At 38.8% G+C, this 21,043-nt stretch overlaps 1 protein-coding gene and 1 pseudogene across 2 annotated transcripts; both read left to right on the forward strand.

The window, feature by feature from the left end:
• Positions 1 to 11,351: 11,351 nt before the first annotated feature.
• OR10G3 (olfactory receptor family 10 subfamily G member 3) lies at positions 11,352 to 12,293 on the forward strand (the record flags this gene model as incomplete). Its single annotated transcript, XM_081142900.1, has 1 exon — positions 11,352 to 12,293. The coding sequence occupies one exon, from the start codon at positions 11,352 to 11,354 to the stop codon at positions 12,291 to 12,293; it is 942 nt and encodes a 313-aa protein (XP_080999026.1).
• A 7,969-nt stretch (positions 12,294 to 20,262) lies between these two features.
• Positions 20,263 to 20,583, forward strand: LOC308559816 (mitochondrial import inner membrane translocase subunit Tim8 A pseudogene; annotated as a pseudogene). Its single transcript has one exon. The product of its transcript is annotated as a mitochondrial import inner membrane translocase subunit Tim8 A pseudogene (transcript).
• The last annotated feature ends 460 nt before the right edge of the window (positions 20,584 to 21,043 follow it).

Genomic DNA, 21,043 nt, shown 5'->3' on the forward strand with positions numbered 1-21,043 from the left:
ACTCTGTCTCAGGAATGTCTCTCTGGCTCCCTAAGTGGTCCTCTTGTCATTCCCATACTCATCCATACCTCTACCAGAGTTTCCTTTCTGAAACATAGAATGCAATGTGTCATTTCTCTCTTTGTGAATAGTCACTGGCTCTCTACAGCATATAGATAGAAAAAGCCAGACCCCTTAGCTTGGAATACAAAGTCCCCCACAATCTGATCCCCACACTTCTTATCTCCTAAGATATCTCTACCTTTCTCTTCCCTCTTGGCCCCATTAATTTACCTGTCATTCTTTAAACATTCTCCTTACTTGGGGGCCTCTGAGCCTTTACTTAAGATATTCCTATATCAGAAATACATCTGCCAAGCTGGAACACTCACCTCAGAATTATGAGAGGAAAATAAGCCTCTCACTTAACTTCTTTAGCCCACTGATTTGTTACTGGGTTACTTTGTTAGAGCAACTTCACCACATCCTAATTAGTACTTCACTCAACTGACAATTTTTAAAAATTAAAACAACACCAGGAAAGCCCTGGCCAGGTGGCTCAGTTGGTTGAAGCATCACCCCATATAACAAAAAGTTGCAGGTTTATTCCCAGTCAGGGCACATACCTAAGTTGTGGGTTCAGTCCCCAGTTGGGGCACATAAGGGAGGCAACTGATAAAAAAAAAAACATATTCTTGAGTGAGAATCAATTTAAAAAATTTTTTTTAAAAAAACAGCACCAGGAAAGTCTTTTGAACTGCATTTGAATTGTCAAAACATCCAAGAAAGCTTTAGGTAAATTGTCTTAAAGCCAAACTCCAAAGATCTGGACACCACCTAGTCAATCATTCATTGAGCCAATCAATTCATCATGTAATGTCCTTCTAACCAGGACAGGGTGAGGCAAATAGCCTTGACTTATCCCTGTGACCTGTCCTTGTCTTACCTGGAAGAAAAAGAAAACATTTAAAAGAAGTTGGAAACAGAGAACTCAAGTACAGGGCAATGTTAAGAGCTAGTGTCAATAGCTCCTTCCAGAAAATGAAGAACCAGGTACATGTGCTCACTTATTGACAGTTTTTTTCATTCAATTAGTGGTGTAAGATCTTGCTAGCCCAACTTTTTTTTTCCAGATTTTTTTATTGTGGTAAAATACACATAACAATTACCATCTTAATCATTTTTAAGTGTACAGTTCAGTGGTATTAAATACATTCACATTGTGCAACCATCACTATCATCCATCCCCGTAAGTCCTTTCACCTTGTAAAACTGAAACTCTATGCCCATTAAACAACTCCTCATTCTCCCCTCCCTCCAGCCCCTGGAAATCACCATTATATTTTCTGTCTCTATGATTTTGGCTACTCTTAAGTACCTCATATAAGTAGAATCATATAGTATTTGTCTTTTTGTGATTGGCTTATTTCACTTAGCATAACACCCTCAAGTTTCATTCATGCTGCAGTATATTGTGGAATTTCCTTCCTCTTTAAGTATAAATTATATTTCATTGTATGTATACGCCATGTTTTATATCTGTACATCCATTGATGGATTCTGGGTTTGCTTCTACATTTTAGCTATTGTGAATAATGCTACTATGAATATGGGTATTCAAATAGCTCTTTGAGACCTTGCTTTCAGTTATTTTGGGTATATACCCAGAAGAAGAATTTCTGGACCATGTGGTGATTCTATTTTTAATTTTTTTCAGGAACCAGCATGCTATTTTTCACAGCAGCAGCACCTTTTACATTCCCACCAACTGTGCACAAGAGTTCTAATTTCTCCACATTCTGGCCAACACTTGTTTTCTGTTTCTTTGATAGTAGCCATTCTAATAGGTATGAAGTAGTATCTCATTGTAGTTTTGGTTTGCATTTCCCTAATAATTAGCAAAGCTGAGAATCTTTTCATGGGCTTGTTGGCCATTTGTATATCTTCTTTAGAGAAATATCCATTCATGTCCTTTGCCCACTTTTGAACAGGGTTGTTTATTTTTTTGTCATTGGGTTTTAAGGGTTCTGAGTATTAATCCCTTATCCGATATGTAATTTGCAAATATTATTTTTCATTCTCTGGGCTATCTTTTTACTCTGTTAATAGTGTCTTTTGATGCACAAACATGTTTACTATTTATGAAATGCAATTTCTCTTCTTTTTTCTTTTGTTATCTGTGCCTTTCATGTCATAACCAAGAAATCATTGCCAAATCCAATTTGTGAAGCTTTTGTTTTATGTTTTCTTCTAAGAGTTTAATTGATTTTGATTTTACATTTAGGTCCTTGATCCATTTTGCATTAACTTTTGTACAGTAGTCCCCCTTTATTCCTGGGGAATATGTTCTGAGACTCCCAGTGGATGCCTGAAGCCGTGAATAGTACTGACTCTATATAGTCTGGAGGTTTTTATATATATGATAAAGTTGAATTTATAAATTAGGCACAGTAAGAAATTAACAACAATAATTAATAATAAAATAGAACAGTTATAAAAATATATTATAATAAAAGTTATGTGAATATGGTCTTTCTCTCCCTCTGATAACTAATCTGATAAACCAAGACTGCTACTAAGTGACTAACAGGCAGGTAGTATATACAGCGTGGACATGCTGAACAAAGGGGTGATTTATGTCCAGGCCAGGATGGAGCGGGATGCCACTCGAAACAGTGTGCAATTTAAAACTTATAAATTGTTATTTCTGAAATTTTATCATTTAATATTTTGAGGCCATGGTTGACCATAGGTAACTGACATCACACAAAGCAAAACAACAGATAAGAGGGGCCCTAGCTGGTTTGGCTCAGTGGTTAGAGCTTCAGCCTGTGGACTGAAGGGTCTCAGGTTTGATTCCAATCAAGGGCATGTACCTCAATTGCAAGCTCCATCCCCACCCCAGTCGGGGCGCATGTGAGAGGCAACCAAACTATGTGTCTTTCTCACATCTTTGTTTCTCTCTCTCCCCCGCTCCCACTCTCTCTGAAAAGCAATGGAAAAAATATCCTCAGGTGAGGATTAAAAAAAAGTTAAGGGGGACTATACTGTATATGGTGTTAAGTAAGGGTCTAACTTCATTCTTTATATGTGGATATCCAGTTTTCCCAACCATTTGTCAAAAAAACTGTCCTTTCCCCAATTAATTGTCTTGGCACCCTTGTCAAAAATCATGTGACCATATCTGCAAGAGTTTGTTTCTGGACTTTCTTCTGTTAACTGTGGCCTTAGTTTGTCTTCTTTTTCTAGTTCCTTGAGGTGCAAAGTTATGTTGTTTATTTGCAACCTTTCTTTCTTCTTGACATAGCATTTATTGCTATAAATACCCTCTTAGAGCCGCTTTTGCTACATCCCATAAGTTTTAATATGTTGTGTTTCCATTTTCATTTGTCTCAAGGTATTTTTTTATTTCTCTAAAATTATATCCTTATACATTGTGTGCCCAAAAACATAAACTAATTATTCGTTTAAATTCATTAGCCTCTTAAATTATGTAGAGAACAAGATTTAGAGTTACAAACCAGTTATAGTAATACTCACTTTTACATTAATAATTATTTTTGTCTTTAAATTTGTTAGTCTTTTAAACCATATTTTTAAAATGCAGTTACAAAGCATTGTTATAATAATACTAGCATTTATAATTCCCCTTTATATTTACCTTTATTTGATCTTTTTTTTCTCCATATGGCTTCTAGTTACTGTCTGGTGTCCTTTCATTTCACCCTGCAGGATTCCCTTGAGCATTTCTGCAGGGCAGGTCTAGTCACAAACTCTCAGCTTTTGTTTATCTGGGAATGTCTTAATTTCTTCCTCACTTTTGAAGGACAGTTTTGCTGTATATAGGATTCTGGTTAAGAGGGGTTTTTTCTTTTAGCATTTTGAATATATTGGCCCACTGTCTTCTTGCCTCCAAAGTTTCTGATGAGAAATCTGCTGATTTTATTGAGGATGTTATTGAGGATCACTTGTATGTGATGATTCACTTCTCTCTTGCTGCTTTCAAGATTTTGTCTTTGGCTTTTAAAAGTTTGATTATAATGTGTCTTCATCTTACTTGGAACTCATAGAGCTTTTTGAATGTTTATACTCACATGTTTCATCAAATTTGGGAGGGTTTCAGCCATTATCTCTGCAAATATTCTCCTTGCCCCTTTTTCTCTCTTCTCTTTATAGAATTTTCATGATGAGCATTTTTGTTTACTTGACAGTGTCCCACAGGTCCCTTGGGATCTGTTCCTTTCTCCAATATTTTTTCTTTCTCTTTCTCAGACTTGATAATTTCCATTGTCTTACACTAAGTTCACTCATTCTTTCTTCTGGTCAAATCTGCCTTTGAATCCAATGAATTTTTTTTTAATTATTGTACTTTAAAGCTCCATATTTTTTTCTTTAGGTTTTCTATATTTTATTGATATATCCATTTTGTTCACAAATTGTTTTCTTGACTTTCTCTACAACTTCCTTTAGTTCTTTGGGCATCTTTGAAACATTTGTTTAAAGTCTTTGTTTAGTATATCTTTCATTAGGTCTTTTTCAAGAACAGTTTCCATTGAATTTTTTTTTCTTTGAATGGGTCATACTTTCCTGTTTCTTTGTATGTCTCATGAGTTGAACACTGAACATTTGAATCTAATAATGTGGTAACTCTAGATATCAGATTCCCCCTCCCCCTTCCCCAGGACTTACCAGGTTTTGTAATTGGTTTTGGGTGGTTTCTATTGTTTTGTTTTGTTTGGGGGGTGGTATAGGCTATATGTACAAGGATCAGCTTGAAATGTAAACTTAAGATATGCTCAGGCCTTTTCTGAGCCTTTCCATGGGCATGCATGTTCACTTTCTAATTTTCCTTGTGTGTGCAGTTGCTTTTTAACATTCTTGTCCTAATGTCTGGCTCCTGAAAAGATAAAAGCAAAAAATAAAAGAAGAAAGAAAGACACAAGCCCTTTAAATCCCTTGGAAGTTACTTCAGTTGGAGGGGAAGAGGCTTGCAAACACATGGGGGTGCAACAACAATGGCTGCCCGCCTCTTTATCTGCATCTCTCTTATCAGAAGCAATGAAATTGCCAATTGTGACACAAGTAAAGTAATGTTAGCTAGAAAGCAGAATTAATAGATACATCTCTTGTGTAACACTTAACTTCGAGGACATCATTATTGTTACCAGAGGAGAAGAGATGCTGTGAAGGCCGTAAAATCTTGGGATTATATGCACATTTAATCTATAAAACCTAACTACTCTCTAGAGGTATGTGTATCATTACTAATTTAATCAATAAACACAACTACTATTGTGGGAAAGAGTAATTTTTGTGGAACAGATCTAGAAGGGTGTCAGTTGAAACCATAAAACTCGATTAAGTCGTGAACAGCTTAGCAAATGAACCTGTACCTGTGCAGCCCTATTTCACAAAGTACTTCCTTGCACACATCCTGGTTGCAATATACAAACCTGGACCAATAAAATTTAACAGTGTCCTTTCTGAAATTTATTTCAACTGAAATTATGCTTTTTGGAATAGTGGAAGCAGCAAAACATAAGAAAAGACCAGGCTGTGAAAAAGTAAGACAAATATTTTTGCCTCTCTCCATCTATCCACACACACCCTTTTGGGCCAGTTCTTCTCACTAATTAGTCATAAACAAGTTTTGTTCTTCCCCTGATTACCTCTATTCACCTGTGATCCAAATTTGGCCTGCTACCTATTTTTTGTAAACCTGCAAGCTAAAAATGGTTTTTACATTTTTTGATGTTCAAAAAAGGAAAAGAAGAATAATTTTATATGAAACATGAGATGTATATAAAATTCAAGTTTTACTGTCTACAAATAAAGTTTTATTATAATACAGCCATGCCCATTTTTAAGTGTACTGTTTATAGCTGCTCCCATGTATAATGGCAGGCTTGAATAGCTGCAACAGAGACTGTATGGTCTTCAAGGCCAAAAATATTTATTATCTATACTTTACAGAAAAAGTGTACCAACTTCTGCACTAGACACTTCAACACCAAGGTGACTTGGGAGCTAGAGAGTTCCCCACAAAAGTTTGGGGGCAGGGGAAACAGATCACATACAAGATATTCTCTTAAGATGTAGACCATAACTAGGCATTTAAAAAAAGTTTGAAAAATGGTTCAGACAATTCCAAGGATCAGACTAGCAGAAAACAAGTCAGATGAATCTCAAAGTATTCAAAGAAACAGAACTAAGATGCTAATGAAAATCACTGTTCAGGGAGCAGGACTTAAAATATTGTAGATTATAGTTGAATTGAATGACTTCTCATGTCCCTCTAACCTTAAACCTGAGACTTTGTTTCTCCTAGTCTATGCAGATCTATGTTAGTACCTTAGTAATTTAAAGAAATAGGAGTTTCATGAAATATGAATGTGCCAATAAAAATACATCTTTTGACCAATAACAACCACATTAGCTTTTACTTCCTTTTTTCCAAATTTGTTTTTGGAAGGTAAAAGAAATCACAGACATGCAATCATTAATAAGCCCTGTTGAGCCCCACAGAATTTGTCCCCACCTGATGTTACAAAATTATAAAAAGTTTTGAATAAGACGGTTTCCCAGAAAACAAACCATAAATATTGGTCTTGAGTTGTCATTAGGGTGCTATTATATCACAATATCTCTGATATCAAACTATACTATGAGGCCATTATAATCAAACAAGGATGCTGTTATAATATTCCCCAAGCTATATGTCTCATACATTATAATTGACTCTGGGGAAAATAAAAGAAGTAACAGAACACAAGAGAGACCAATCTTAGCAGTTACTTCAGTGGAAGCCACAACTCTTTTCCCAGTTTGTAAGGAAACTGGGAGAGGACATCTACAAATAAGAAGGAAAATAATACATTGTTTCATTAGTTTGGTCCTTTAGCCAGAACTGGCTAATTGGGTCTTCTGCCATGAGCTCTTCACAGTAACTACTGCTGACCTCGCGAGACTCAAAACCTTTGAAATTATTCTAGGAACAGATTTATATCTCTTCTCTCAGGTCGCAAAAGGGTTTTCTGTGGATACTGACACCTCCAGGTGAAGGTGATTCTCTACTTCCCCCAAGTAACACCTGCCATTGTCCTATCCCATCTTCCAGTTAAACGTCATCTACGGGACTTGATCACTGATGCGGAGAAGTGCGGAAAAGAGAGGAGGATATTCCTAAATATAGACCACAGAGTAAGTTTCAGATACAAATAAATGTTGAGTCGAAATACTGCAAATGGTTTCTTCACTCTTAGTCACTTTATCTCTCAATGTGTTTTCTTTTTTCTTTTTTTTTTCAAATATATCTTTATTGATTTCAGAGAAAGGAAGGGAGAGAGAGAGATAGAAACATCAATGATGAGAGAGTCATTGATCGGCTGCCTCCTGCACGCCCCCTACTAGAGATTGAGCCCACAACCCGGGCACGTGCCCTGACCGGCAATCGAACCTCTATCTCCTGGATCCTAGGTCGATGCTCAACCACTGAGCCACTCCCGGCCGGACTAGACATGTTTTCTTGTTTCATTATTCAATATATTTCTTTTGCTCTCACAGGAATTTTGTTAACTGCTCTGCTAAGTGTAACTATCCAGCTACCATTTAGCCATTTTATTGGGGATAACACTATGTCCCCAAGCATTTTATTGGCTGCATCTTTCTCTAAAGCCACCGTTCTTCAGAGATTCATTCACTGCCTAAAAGGGTCAAAGTAGCTTGGAGTTCTGGGGTGGTTGCATCTTTGCTCCTTGCTGTTTGGTCCTTGTTGGGTCCCTTCTCCCACCTGTAACACAGGTTCCCTGCCCAAAATGTGAGGAATGGATGTGAATAAAACTGTAATCTGATTTCTGTGTTAGTGAATATTTTAAACAGATGGTTCAAACTCATTGCTAATAAGGGTTTTATATTTTAATCGAAACTTGTAGTCTCATTTCTCAGACTTAATAACTAAATTTTTTCTCATCTCATTGTATATATGTATATATTCATTCCAGTGTTACATCTCTTTAGATTATTTTCAGTTTTACATGTCTTATTGTAAAATTCAGAAAATGGCAATAGATTATATGTTTTCTAAATATTTAAGATGCTTTTATAAATTAAAAGAAGGTGCTTTGAGTTTATTTTCAAAGCATAATAAGAAAAAATGTTAAGTTTTCTTCATGGCCATTTGAGAGATGAGTGACTGGAGTTAGGTATGTAATTTGAGACCAAAATTAAGCAAAATTCATCTGCTGAAATAGGATCAAGCCTGCCTTTTTCCTCATTAGAAAAGGTGCTTAATACCCTAGGCAAATCAGTCTCTAACAATTTTTAATGATCAGCATTATAGACTTATAATCATTTTGTGATCCACTAATGATTCCCATATCTTTTTCAAACACGCTTGTACTAGATGACCTTTTGTATTTTATATGTAAGATCACAATTCAAAAACATATTGCATCAATACCTTCACAGTCTAAGTCCCTGTAAAATGAAAATACTGCTAAGGCCCCAGGCAATTATCTACTTTTTAAAGAAATGTATCAGTGTGACAGTGAAAGGAGATGGGCCACTTCACAGATTCATGGGAACAAAATTTGTTTGATTTTAGAATATGCACTTAGCTCCACTACATTTAGGTTTAGAAATAGGGCAGCAACATCAGTTTAGAATCTTTGACAGAATGAACCATGAAACTCTTAAAATCATTATTCTGATTACAGACAAAGCTACGGCTTCAGGACACTGACGATTAATGTTGTCAATGCAATTTTCAAACTCCTAACAATTTAGCAACATGAAATAACATAATTTACTAAATTATTTTTGCTTATTTGGGGGAAGGAATGTTAAGTAAAATGTAGAAAGAGCACTAGACTGGAAATCATAAAACCTAGTGGTAGTGCTTACTCTAGCACTATGGAGCTGTGGGACTCCTCTGTCATTTAACTCCTCTAAGGATCATGAGAACACTACACAGATGTAAAATACCATCATTATTTTGTGAGTTCATGTCACCCTAGTCCATTGAGGTTTCATCAGTGCCGTGTTTCCTTCTCTTTGTGCCATGTCTTCTCTCTCTCTCTCTCTCTGTCTTTCCCCCACCCCATCCCCATCTCCAGCTTTGTTATTGAAAGGAATTAAGGCATCTCAGAGCCACATCTGGGATATTAATGAATCAGAGTAAGTAGAGGGGTGTTCAACCGATGAATACCAAGTTTCATGCCTGGGGATCTATGATAATGGCAGTGGCACAGGGAAGAAGATCATGATAGAGCAAAGGTAAAAGAAAGTTGTCCTGCTAATATTTATAACAAAATGGGGAAGAAAAATTGTCAGAGAAGTAAGTAGAGGGAAATTTGCTTGCAACTGGAATAAAATCACACCTAATAAAGACAGTATTACAAATAGGGCTACATGCCTTCCTCTCGTCCATCCCTTTAAGATGGTTCGAAAATCTAAGGGCAAGAGTAGGGAATACTATTTTCTAAGGTTGAATAAAACAAGAATTGGCATATACAAACATCAAATCAATATGTTGTACATGTGAAACTAATACACTATGTACATGTGAAACTATTATATATAATTATACCTCAATATAAAAAAATAATCTGAAAAATTTTTGAAGTTCAGGTTCTATGAAGTAACATGTTAACTTGGTAGATTTCTTTTTGATAGAATATTTATCTCCAAAGGCTATGGTTTCATTGCACTGTAACCAGTTTTATATTAATCTAGCAACCTTATGCCAAGACTTTTTTTTTTTTAATGTTTATTAGTACCCTGTTCTTCAAATGCTCTTGGAAACTTTACATTCTAACTAGTTTGCTTATTCTCAGGTTAATAAATCTTTTATTTTTTATTTTTTTTAAACACACAAGAATCAGCACACTATGTGTGGACTGGAACTCCCTATCTACAGGAAATTTCCCAAAAGAAGTAATAGTTCCTAGAGAGTAATTCAGAGAACAGAGAATGTTCCCTAATGCAAATAAGAAATAGAATGGAAAATAAATGAGGAAAAAATAATTAAGGAACTCTAAAACGTTAAGAAATGTGCTAAAAAGAAGAAAGCCATTGGAAATAATAAAGGCTATCTAAAAGAAATACAGACTCAGGAAAAAATAGAGTAAAACTTTGTGAATGTATCCTCACTACTGCCCGGAAAAAGATATTGTATCTGAAGAGAAGATTGAAGTATAAAGATAAATAATTATAATTTACCAGGTGTAATTCACTGAAACTATTGAAGCCTAAATTGTGTGCTCCATTAAATTCCCTTTGCTCTGATTCAAAACTCAGAAAAATACATCTGATTCCTAATTTGACTTCCAGGGACCTTGATATTAGTAAGTAGTTGCCCTGAGTAGTAGACATACCATTTCAGTCATGGGAATGAGATCTCCCACTACAGATTAACAAATTGGTTGTTTGGTTTACAAGTCATTCTCTCAGGTATTTGAATAGCGTGAATTGATTTCCCAGTGCCTGATTCCCTAGGGAGGCCTGACCAAATCAGGCTTCTAAATCTGCAGTTTAACATCAGACCTTCTCTGGTCTGCCAGACCAGAGCAGCCGCCGGCTTCTCACTATGGCCATCCCTCTTTGCTTCCCCCTCTTCTCTCTTCCTTTATCATGTCCCAAAACAAAATTATTAGATACAAAGGAACCAAAATACATAGCATCAAGCATCAACCACAACTTTACTTATATGCTTACACCCTCTTGGGCATTATTTTCCTTTAATTTTGAAGAACTTGGAGAGTAGACTTATACAGCTTCAAGCACTGTCACACACAAGTAGCCATTTAATCAAAACTTTATTCCATCCTGTCTACTACAAAGGGGAAAAGGAATTTTCTCGTCTTTCTGCATACTCCCCACTCCATATAAGTTTATATCCTGGCAGAGATAAGAATGAGGCTGTGGCCTCTGGAACTTTCTCAACTGACAGAACACTAACAAAATAAATATCCTTTCCCACACATGTCATTGCCAGTAAATCCTTAACTTTTGGCAAAAATCCTCTAGGTGCAAACTTTTAAGTGCAAACATTTTATGTAAATTTCCAGAATGAATATTTTAGGGTTTGCAGGACAAATGCAAGGACTCCACTCTGTCATCGTAGCACCAAAGTAGCTGCAGACAATACATAAGTAAATGAGCATGGCTGTGTTCCAATAAAACTTTATTTACAGAACAGGTCAACCCCTGCCACAGAACATGCTTTCTTCCTACTTGTCATCTCTCCACATAAGAGAGAAACTTATCTGCCACTCTCCCTGATTTTTACAGTCTCTCTAGTTCCTCCTCACTTTCCTCCCTCCTCCATGCTAAGTCCTGTTTTGTCCATTTTCTAGGTAAGAACTCTCCAGAAGATGGAAAGAGTCAACAGCACATTGTTGACAGAGTTCATCCTGACAGGAATTCCCTACCCATTCAGGCTAAGGATATTTCTTTTTGTGTTCTTTTTGCTGATCTACATCTTGACTCAGCTGGGGAACTTGCTTATTCTAATCACTGTTTGGGTAGACGTGCAGCTCCATGCTCATCCCATGTACATCTTTCTTGGTGTTCTCTCCATCATTGACATGGCCATCTCCACCATCATTGTTCCTCGTTTCATGATGAACTTCACTTCAAGCATCACACCCATCTCATTTGGTGGCTGTGTCACGCAACTTTATTTCTATCACTTCCTGGGTAGCACCCAGTGCTTCCTCTACACCCTGATGGCCTATGACCGGTACCTGGCAATATGCCGGCCCTTGCATTACCCTGTGCTCATGAATGCTAAGCTGAGTACCTTACTTGTGGCTGGAGCTTGGGTGGCAGGATCCATCCATGGGGCTATCCAGGCCATCCTAACCTTCCGTCTGCCCTACTGTGGGCCCAACCAGGTAGAGTACTTCTTCTGTGACATCCCTGCAGTTTTGAGGCTGGCCTGTGCTGATACAACAGTCAACGAGCTGGTGACCTTTGTAGACATTGGGGTGGTGGTTGCCAGTTGCTTCTCCCTGATTCTCCTCTCCTACATACAGATCATTCGGGCGATCCTGAGAATCCGTACAGCGGATGGGCGGCGCAGGGCCTTTTCAACCTGCGGAGCCCATGTAACTGTGGTAACCGTGTACTATGTGCCTTGTGCCTTCATCTACCTGAGGCCTGAGACCAACAACCCCCTGGATGGGGCAGCTGCCTTGTTCCCCACAGCCATCACTCCTTTTCTCAACCCCATCATCTACACTTTGCGGAACCAAGAGGTGAAGTTGGCCCTGAAGAGAATGCTAGGAGGCCGTGGGACTAAGAGTCAGGTCTGAAAGTGTGTGTCCCCCACTGGGGAAACCTTCATATTTACAATTATTTCTGATGTTTAGCTATCAGTGAGTTTTTCTTCTTGCTGTTTCTCTTTTATGTAGCCATATAATATCAATATATCAAGATCATAGTTTAAGGTAAAATACTACTTTCTAGCAGTTCTTTAGTGTCCCTTCCAGTTAAAAATCTCAGCTGCTCGAAGAATAGAGAGTGAAATGAAAGTCACTCCGAAGATAGCAAAATCTGTCACTTAAACACCCAGAGGATTGGCCTACCAAAAATATCCAATGGGCTGTCTAGTCTCTAGGCTGACATTGGTCAAGATCTCATAGGATGGACTGTTTCTTTTGATGGGAGAATATTCTTCAGTTCCGTTCCAATTGGATATATACCTTAGGAGCCAGTAATAGAAGAGAAACCATAGATGCCCTGCTGTGTGCATTTTAACAGGCCTGGCTTTGGGAACTTCCTGAGGCCACTATGGGAACTAAAGTACTTATTCCACTTTGCCTGTTGAAGAAATAAAACTTCTCTTAAACTGGTGCTTTCACAGACCAAACCAAATTAAATAATTCAAAAAAGAGAATGCAAAAAAGTTTTTTCAAATGTCTCAATTATAAATTCCTCCACACCAAAAAGTAAAGCTCTCTATGAAACTTCCCATTGAAAGAAAATAGGACAATCAATCAAGGGACCAGAATAATTTATCCAAATTAGTATTTCATAGCAATTTAGATTCATGGGATTGACAGGCTTTCATTGAGTTAGTCCAAGGCCTAATCAGTATGGGAAAATTTTGTGCAATATCTCTGATTTCAACCCCTTCAATACCTCCAATCTTAACCTATTATGCATCTGCTTCATTCTCAGCTTTTTCTATCGGATGCTTGCTTTATCCATGTGATGAAATCGTGTTATCAATAATGCAAAGTCTCTTGGTCATAGCAGAGAGTCAACAGTTTAGTCATATGAAGGTTCATCTCCAAAGGACTCACAAGACCACCTAATCAATATAGGAGACAGAAAACTAACCATTCTCAATTTCTCAATGTCCCATTCTGAAAACAAACAATCCACTAGATATCAACTCCCTCAAAGTAGGAAATCATTTGTTAAATAATTTCAAGATATTTAACAAATAAAATGCTTGAATAATGAATTATAAAAATAAGCATGCCGGCCGGGCGTAGCTCAGCGGTTGAGCATAGACCTAGGATCCAAGAGATCTCAGTTCGATTCCCAGTCAAAGCACATGACTGGGTTGCAGGCTCGATCCTCAGTTGGGGGAGTGCAAGAAGCAGCCAATCAATGACAACTCTCTCATCATTGATGTTTCTATCTCTCTCTCTCTTCCTCTCCCTTCCTCTCTCTGAAATTAGTAAAGATATATTCTATAAATAAATTAATTAATTAAAATTAAAATTAAAAATAAGCATAAATCTATAGTTCATGAACCAAAAAGATTTCCAGGCTATTGTACATTTTGTTCCTATTTTCCCAAGGGTTTAGCACAATTGTTATCATAGCTCTTTTCTTAAAAGTTAATTAAATAATATTCTTACATGTCTTTATTCAATTCCATGGGTGGAGTGCTTTGGGGTTCCCAGGCTAAAGCCAGAAGATCGATTCAAACCAAAAGAGCAACATTTTGATAAGCCACATGGGGGTCATATCTAAAGGGTGCAAAAGAAGAAGGCAGTAGCAGACAGAGAAAGACTATTGATTGCAAGGGCTGTCGGTGAAGTCATATAAGGAACCTACATTTCCAAGTGACTTGGAGGGCTGCTATCTAGACTATGCACGTACATAAGGGAGGTCACCTGGCCATTTAGAAACATGCAAATAAACAATACCACATGGAAACCTAAATGTCATCTTACCTTTTTTGAGGCCTGAAGGTTTTTTTTTTTTTTTTTTTTTTTTTTAAGAACAGTTTATTGATTTTTTAGAGAGAAAGGAAGGGAAAGGAAGAGAGAGATAAACATTCATGTGAGAGCTCAACATGATTGGCTGCCTCCTGCAATCCCCACCAGGGATCCAGCCTGCAACCTAGGCATGTTCCCTGACCATGAATAGAATTGGCAACCTTTCACTGCACAAGGACAACGTCCAACCAACTGAGCCACACCAGCCAGGCTGAAGATTTATTTCCTCACTGGGAGGTGTATACTAACCTATTTTTTTCTTGAAAAGAGATGCCAGTGCCACCTCCATGACTGCCACACCAGGGATAATCTCCACTCTGCAATTTTGGGATGCCCTGCTGACCAATTTACCATCCTTTGTCCACATAAGACTATGGTTGTAAGTGTAACTTTCCTATCATTGTTTTTGTAAGTAGGCAGGGTTTTGTATTTGTTTTGATCACCACTAAATCTCTGGCACTAAGAAGAACAGAGCAGGTGTTCAATAAGTATTTGTTGAATTAATGAATGAATATAGTTAAATTTCCTACCCCTTCACTTTATGAAAGGAAACCATTAGAATCATGCCATTCTCTCCACCTCTTCTTTACCTTGCACCTCCCAATTTCTGTTATCTGTACTTTTTTTTTAAAGAACTGTCTTTTTTTTTTTTTAATTGATATTTTAGAGAGGGAGGAAGAGAGAGAGATAGAAACATCGATGAGCAAGAAACATCACTGATTGGATGCCTCCTGCATACCCCTTACTGGGGATCGAGCACACGCTGGCATTGAACTGCGATCTCCTGGATCATAGGTCAATACTCAGCCCCTGAACCATGCTGGCTGGGCTCACTTGCTTATTTTCTTATTGAGTTGTTTACTTTTCCCTATTATTTCATAATAAACCTTTGTATATTATAAAAGTCATCTGTTGATGATATGAATACAAATATTTTCTTCCAACTGCATCATTTTTTTGTGCTTAGTCTGTCTTTTTTATTTAAATTTTTTATTTTTGTACACTAATCTTTTCATTTATGGATCCTGAGCTCTTGTCTTGCTTAAGAAGCTCATTCCCCACCCCAACAGTTTCTAGTGTCCTTAATTTTCTTGTAACATTTTTATTTTTGTTATGTTCATTTATATCTTTATTCCGTCTGAAATTTTTTTTTGCCTATAGTGTGCAATAAGAACCTAGATTTATCTATCTTCTTATAGAAAAACAGTTGCCACTAAAAAGATAAAAGAAAGTGAACCACATCAACAACAAAGACTGTCCTTCTCAGCCTGAAACTTAAAAATGAACTCATGGGCTCTAAACTTTTCATTACTAATTTCCTTAGGGGAACCCTGGTAACCAAAAGACCATACAGTGTACAGATGATAGAATAAAAATTAAAAACATTACACTAATGTAGAAAGGGGTTGATTCTAAAAGCTGAAAGCTCTTTGGAGAAGACAAAATAAGATCAGACAGGGCGGCAGACATCTTCCTTCCTATCCTACTTTGTCTGCCCCTTCCACAGTATATTTGCCACAATGTAGGAAATATTTCTGGCACCCCGAGGATGCTCAGTAGATGAGATGGGTACCTTTCCTGGTCCTTTTGGACCAGAGTTTAAGTATTTCAAGATGACAGGAGAAAAAGAACAATTCAGGGTAGCTGTACTCAGTAAGGTTTATGCTAATTATATCCTCGATTAATTTTCCTGTACTCTCAGGAATCAGTTTGATCTTTTCAACATTTCTTTGCATCTTCTGCTAAGAACAAGTGTTCAAGGGGCTGCAGCCCCTGGAAGCGTGTCAGAGAGAAGGGATCGTGCTGCCTGGAGAGGGCGGCTCCTACCTGCTGCTGGTGCTTGATGATTCTGGGATTTGTTTCTATAAAGGAAGGCTTCCCCTCCAAATCCCTCTCTGTCACCCTCACCCCCTGAAGGAGGAGCCTCTGGGAGAGGAAGGTGAGAGGGGGCTGGAAACCAAACACTCACATTAACTCAAGGTCAGTGCCCTTGAGAGTTTTATTAAAGCAGGAGGAGGGCAAATAGGCTCAGCAGATCATTGGGACATAACTGCCCAGACCAGGCTGACAAACCTCCCTCTGTCCCTCTCACCTTCTCTTTCACCCTAGGGAGTGAGGGTCTGAGGAGAAAATGAGCCAGACCCAGAAAAATACATAGTGTCATCTAGCTGTCTCTCTCCCTCTCCCTCCCTCTCCCCTTTTCCCTCCCCTCTCCCACTACTCCCTCTCCCTACTCAATTCCACCTACACCACCCCCCCTCCAGGCAAGGCTAAGCAATTAGACCAGGCAAGCACTAAAGTTCCCAAAGGGGTTGATGACAAGCTTATCTCCCCTCTGCCTTTACCACCCCTCAGAACAGGGTTAGCAGCTTCATTGTAAGGAACATAAAGCACTCCAGGCTCTTGGGGAGAATCCAAATCCTCTGGGACAGAGCAGGGCCTCACAGTGGGAATGGGGTTGGGTGGTGCAGAACCACAGTCACCCTTGATGAGATGATGTGGAGACTATTCCCCCGAGCAAATTAGATGTTTCCCCACAGAGACCACCCTCACATCCCTCCAGAAGTCAATGTAACTGTGTGGCAAGAACTCTGGGTACAGATTACATTGAGTGACTTTGAAGATGATGAGGTGACAGCTGTAAAAGTCAGGCTTCCTTACACACCTCACAGTTGGACCCAACACAGGCCATCTGTGTTAAGGTACACACTTGCTCCTCTTACTGTTCTTGGTGGCCAGCCCTTAAACCTTCATCATCACATCACAGTAATATTTCTACTTGCCAAAGACCTTTGTTTTGGGTCTGTCAACATGAAGTTGTGGGCCCCAGAGAAGCCAGGCTGGTCCTTCAGGAGGAGAAAGAGGAGGGTCCATGTCAGAAGTATGTATTCTGTTAGAAAAAGGAGAAAAGTGGCAACAAGGAGAAGTCTATCTCTTACCTCAGAACACCAGAACTTCATGTGTTCAAAGCCCCCCACACACAATTACGAATGTTCTCTACTTGTCTCCAATTATACTTGCTCCCCTGCATTCATCCCAGAAAACCATTGTAGTCCATCTTCCTTCCAACATCCATCTTTATTTTCTCTTCCCCAGGTCCCCTTTCTTTCATTTCCTCCCATCCCACTGCCAGAGCCCAGCACATTCTTAGTCATCTTCCTTAAGACTACACTTAAAAAAGAAATGGGGGAGGAGGAATCTGTCACTCAAAGAGATGAACACCTCCCACCCCCTTATGGCCTTAGATAAGAGAGCAAAACCAAGTGATCTTTGATCCTCACTCAAGCAGTAACACTAACTTATACAGTGATGCTTTCAAAATTTTAATGTGCATAGGAATATCTAAGGATCTTATTAAAATGAAGGTTCTGATTCAGTAGATTTGGAATGGGATTTGAGATTTTTATTTCTAACATGCTGCCAGGTGATTTTGATGCAGTTGGTCCACTGGCCACACCTTAAATTAAAAGAGTTTACAAAGACCTCTCACATATATAAGACCATCACCCTATTTGTGCGGTAAGGCAGGTTTGGTGGTAACTCATTTTCAGTAACTGAATTTAAGAAAGATGAAATGAATTGCTCAAAGTCGTACAACATCTTGGAGATGAACACAAATCTTAGAACCTTTGGGGGCAAGGAAAAGTCTCTGCTCTGCTCCAATTTAGATTAATACACCAGCCCACTATATTACCTACAGATAAAAAGCCCTTCCATTGGAAACCTGCTTCATATCTGCACAAGAGAAAAGCTTCACCAACTTCCCTTTTCTGTAGTGCTCATTCTGCTTTACTTGTAAAAACCTCACTTAGCCCCTTACACACCCTTGTTTTCCCACTCTTCTCTCTGGGGCCAAAGAAGAATCACCATGTCTACCTCTACCCTTCCAATGAAAGACTTCACATACCCAATCTCAAACCTGTGTGTGCTCCTTTACTTGGTCTCAAGATGAGGTTCCTGGAGAATTAGGTCCTGAAAATTCTGAGGCTGAAGGGGTTTCTGAGCTTCTCTCCTTTTAGGCTGTGTTGTTATAGCACCCAGCTGTAGGAAGCTGGGGGCTGGATGGGGTGGGATTGTATAACTTGAGTACTGACCCATCAAGATGGGTCACTGACACTGTAGGATGCTGAGACTCTCTGGCCTGACACTCAAAGCAGACCACATTCTGTGCTCCATTTAATGAACTGAAACATCAAGAGCAGAATTTTCCTGAGGATAGAAGACTGCACACAGCCTGAACTGTGAAGAGAAGCAAAGGAAAGGAGCCTGGACTGGAGCCCTCAAGGCAGCTTTGTCTCCACTCTTTGGACTTCTCTTTGCCTCAAGTTATATAGATAAGGAGGAGAGGCAGCTCAGAAAGACAAGATAAAACTACAACAGAAACCCCCCAACCAATTTTGACCCAACACAAGCAACAAGCCAGACTCCACCACATCTGCTCTCCCTCAATCCTTAAGCCCTCTAAGTAGCCTCAAGGTTTTCTAACCAGAAGATCTAGAGATCAGAGGTTCTGGGGAAAATAATATTTATAGTTTTCCAGAGAGGCAGCAAAAAGGAAGTGAGGAGAGGCTGAGAGACCCTTGAAGAGAAAGGACAGGACCTAGGGTTTAAGGGAAGAAGCAGGAAGCTGGTGATGTTGGCAACTACTTTATCTTTAATACCCTCTTGACTACTATGACCTAAGACCCCAATACCCAAAGACTTCTCTTACCTCCACCCTTAGTCAGGACTTTGTTTTCCAAATGTTTGCCCTGGAACCACACTCCAGAACAGCTATTCAAGTGCCTCCGCAGCCTTATCTTTGCCTGACTTCAAGAGCCTTTGTGAACCTCCTGGGACAGGCCACTATCTTTGTTTCTCTGCTTGTTGATCTTTCAGCCTGACCTCTCAGCCTTCCCAAGCCTCCTTCTTTCATGGTCCAGAACTTTTCATGTGATTCAGGCCCCACCTGATCTGCCACAGACCAATGGGCAGGAGCCATTATCCTAGACCATGGTATAGAACACTGAAGTAAAAAAATGTTTGCCAATCAATGAAAAAGTGTGGAGAATCAAGGTTTGAAATACACAGAATTGTGTCATATAATTAAGTAATTTGCTTATTCTAGGTTCCTCATATAAATGGAATTATACAATATTTGTTCTAAGTACTTTTCACTTAGCATAATGTCCTTAAGGTTCACCCATGTCCAAACATGTATCAGAATTTCATTCCTTTTTAAGGTCGAATAATATTCTGTAATATGGCTATAGCACATTTTGTTTATTCAGTCATCAGTTAATGGTGATTTGGTTTGTTTCTACTTTTTTGGCTATTATGAATAATGCTGCTACGAACATTCATGTACAACTTTGGGGGAAATATGGTTTAATCTGAGACTTGAAGGATAAGAAAGAATTAGGCAAGGCTAGAATTATTAATGAGGCTGCGAATCCAGACATATAAGAAAAGATAGGAGAAGTAAAGTGGAGCCAGATCATTCAGATCTTTTAAGGACTATAGATTTCATTCTAAGTATAATATCAAAACCATTGACTGAATCAAAGTTCCACATTGACATGATGTGACTTGGGTGGGGGTGTTGTTGTGTTTTTTTAATTTTTGTATTTTCAGTTACATTTGACATACAATATTATATTAGTTTCAGGTGTACAACATAGACATTTATATAACTTACAAAGTGATTACACTGATAAGTCTAGTGCCCATCTGACACCATACAAAGTTATTAAAATATTATTGACTATATTTGACTTGTGTTTTAATATTGTCACATTTACTGTTATGTAGTGAATGGATTATAGAAGGCAAAACACAGTAAAGACACTAGTTGAAAGACTGTTGCAACAGTTCAGGTGAGGGGGATAGCCTAGATTAAGGTGAAGGCAGTGAATATTGAAATTTGGGGATGTACTCAAGAAATATTTGTGCCCTGGCAAAGTAGCTCAGTTGGCTGGACCATCGTCCTGATCCCGGGTCAGGGCACATACAAAAATCAACCAATGGCGGCGGAGACACGTGAAGGTCAGGGAGTTGGTGAGGAGTTCATCTCGGCGCGCGTGGTCCAGCTGGCATGGATTCCTCTTCGAATTCCTCCGGGGCGGGTTTGGGCTCAGTGGACCCGCAGCTGCAGCATTTCATCGAGGTGGAGACTCAGAAGCAACGCTTCCAGCAGCTGGTGCACCAGATGATGGAACTTTGTTGGGAGAAGTGCATGGACAAACCTGGGCCAAAGTTGGACAGTCGGGCTGAGGCCTGTTTTGTGAACTGCGTTGAGCGCTTCATTGATACAGGCCAATTCATCTTGAATCGACTAGAACAGACCCAGAAATCCAAGCCAGTCTTCTCAGAAAGGCTTTCTGACTGATTTCAACATTACCTTTTTGGAAAAGGAAGGTAGTTCAAGAATGGTTGAGAAAAGGCTGTGGAGGGATTGGCTCCCACTTTTGCACTCTTGGAGCATCTGGTCATCAGAGAATGAACAAAAGACCAATTTTTTTGTGTGTGTTTGGGGTTTGACGGTCATATGTGCATTTGGTTGTGTGTTTTTAGTGTTAATCTTGTGAAAACAATTGACAGATGAATGGAAAACTTTCCTAGATGCATATTACTGTATGTGGGACTATGTTTTTCTGAAAGTCCCATTCACTGCTTTATAATTTGGGTAATGGAACTGCTTTTTGTAATTTGATAGTGGGACCACATGGGTAAAATCTGTCATTTGCATGGATTTGTTTCAGATGCCTAGGGACATTAATACACATCTGGGTGTCTCTGAGAAAGGGCAGCAATGGGGGAAGTGTAATTTGGTACTTAACTAGTGTTTT

The sequence above is a fragment of the Miniopterus schreibersii genome (genome assembly GCF_964146895.1).
Source record: "Miniopterus schreibersii genome assembly, chromosome: 1".
NCBI classification, from domain to species: Eukaryota; Metazoa; Chordata; class Mammalia; order Chiroptera; family Miniopteridae; genus Miniopterus; species Miniopterus schreibersii.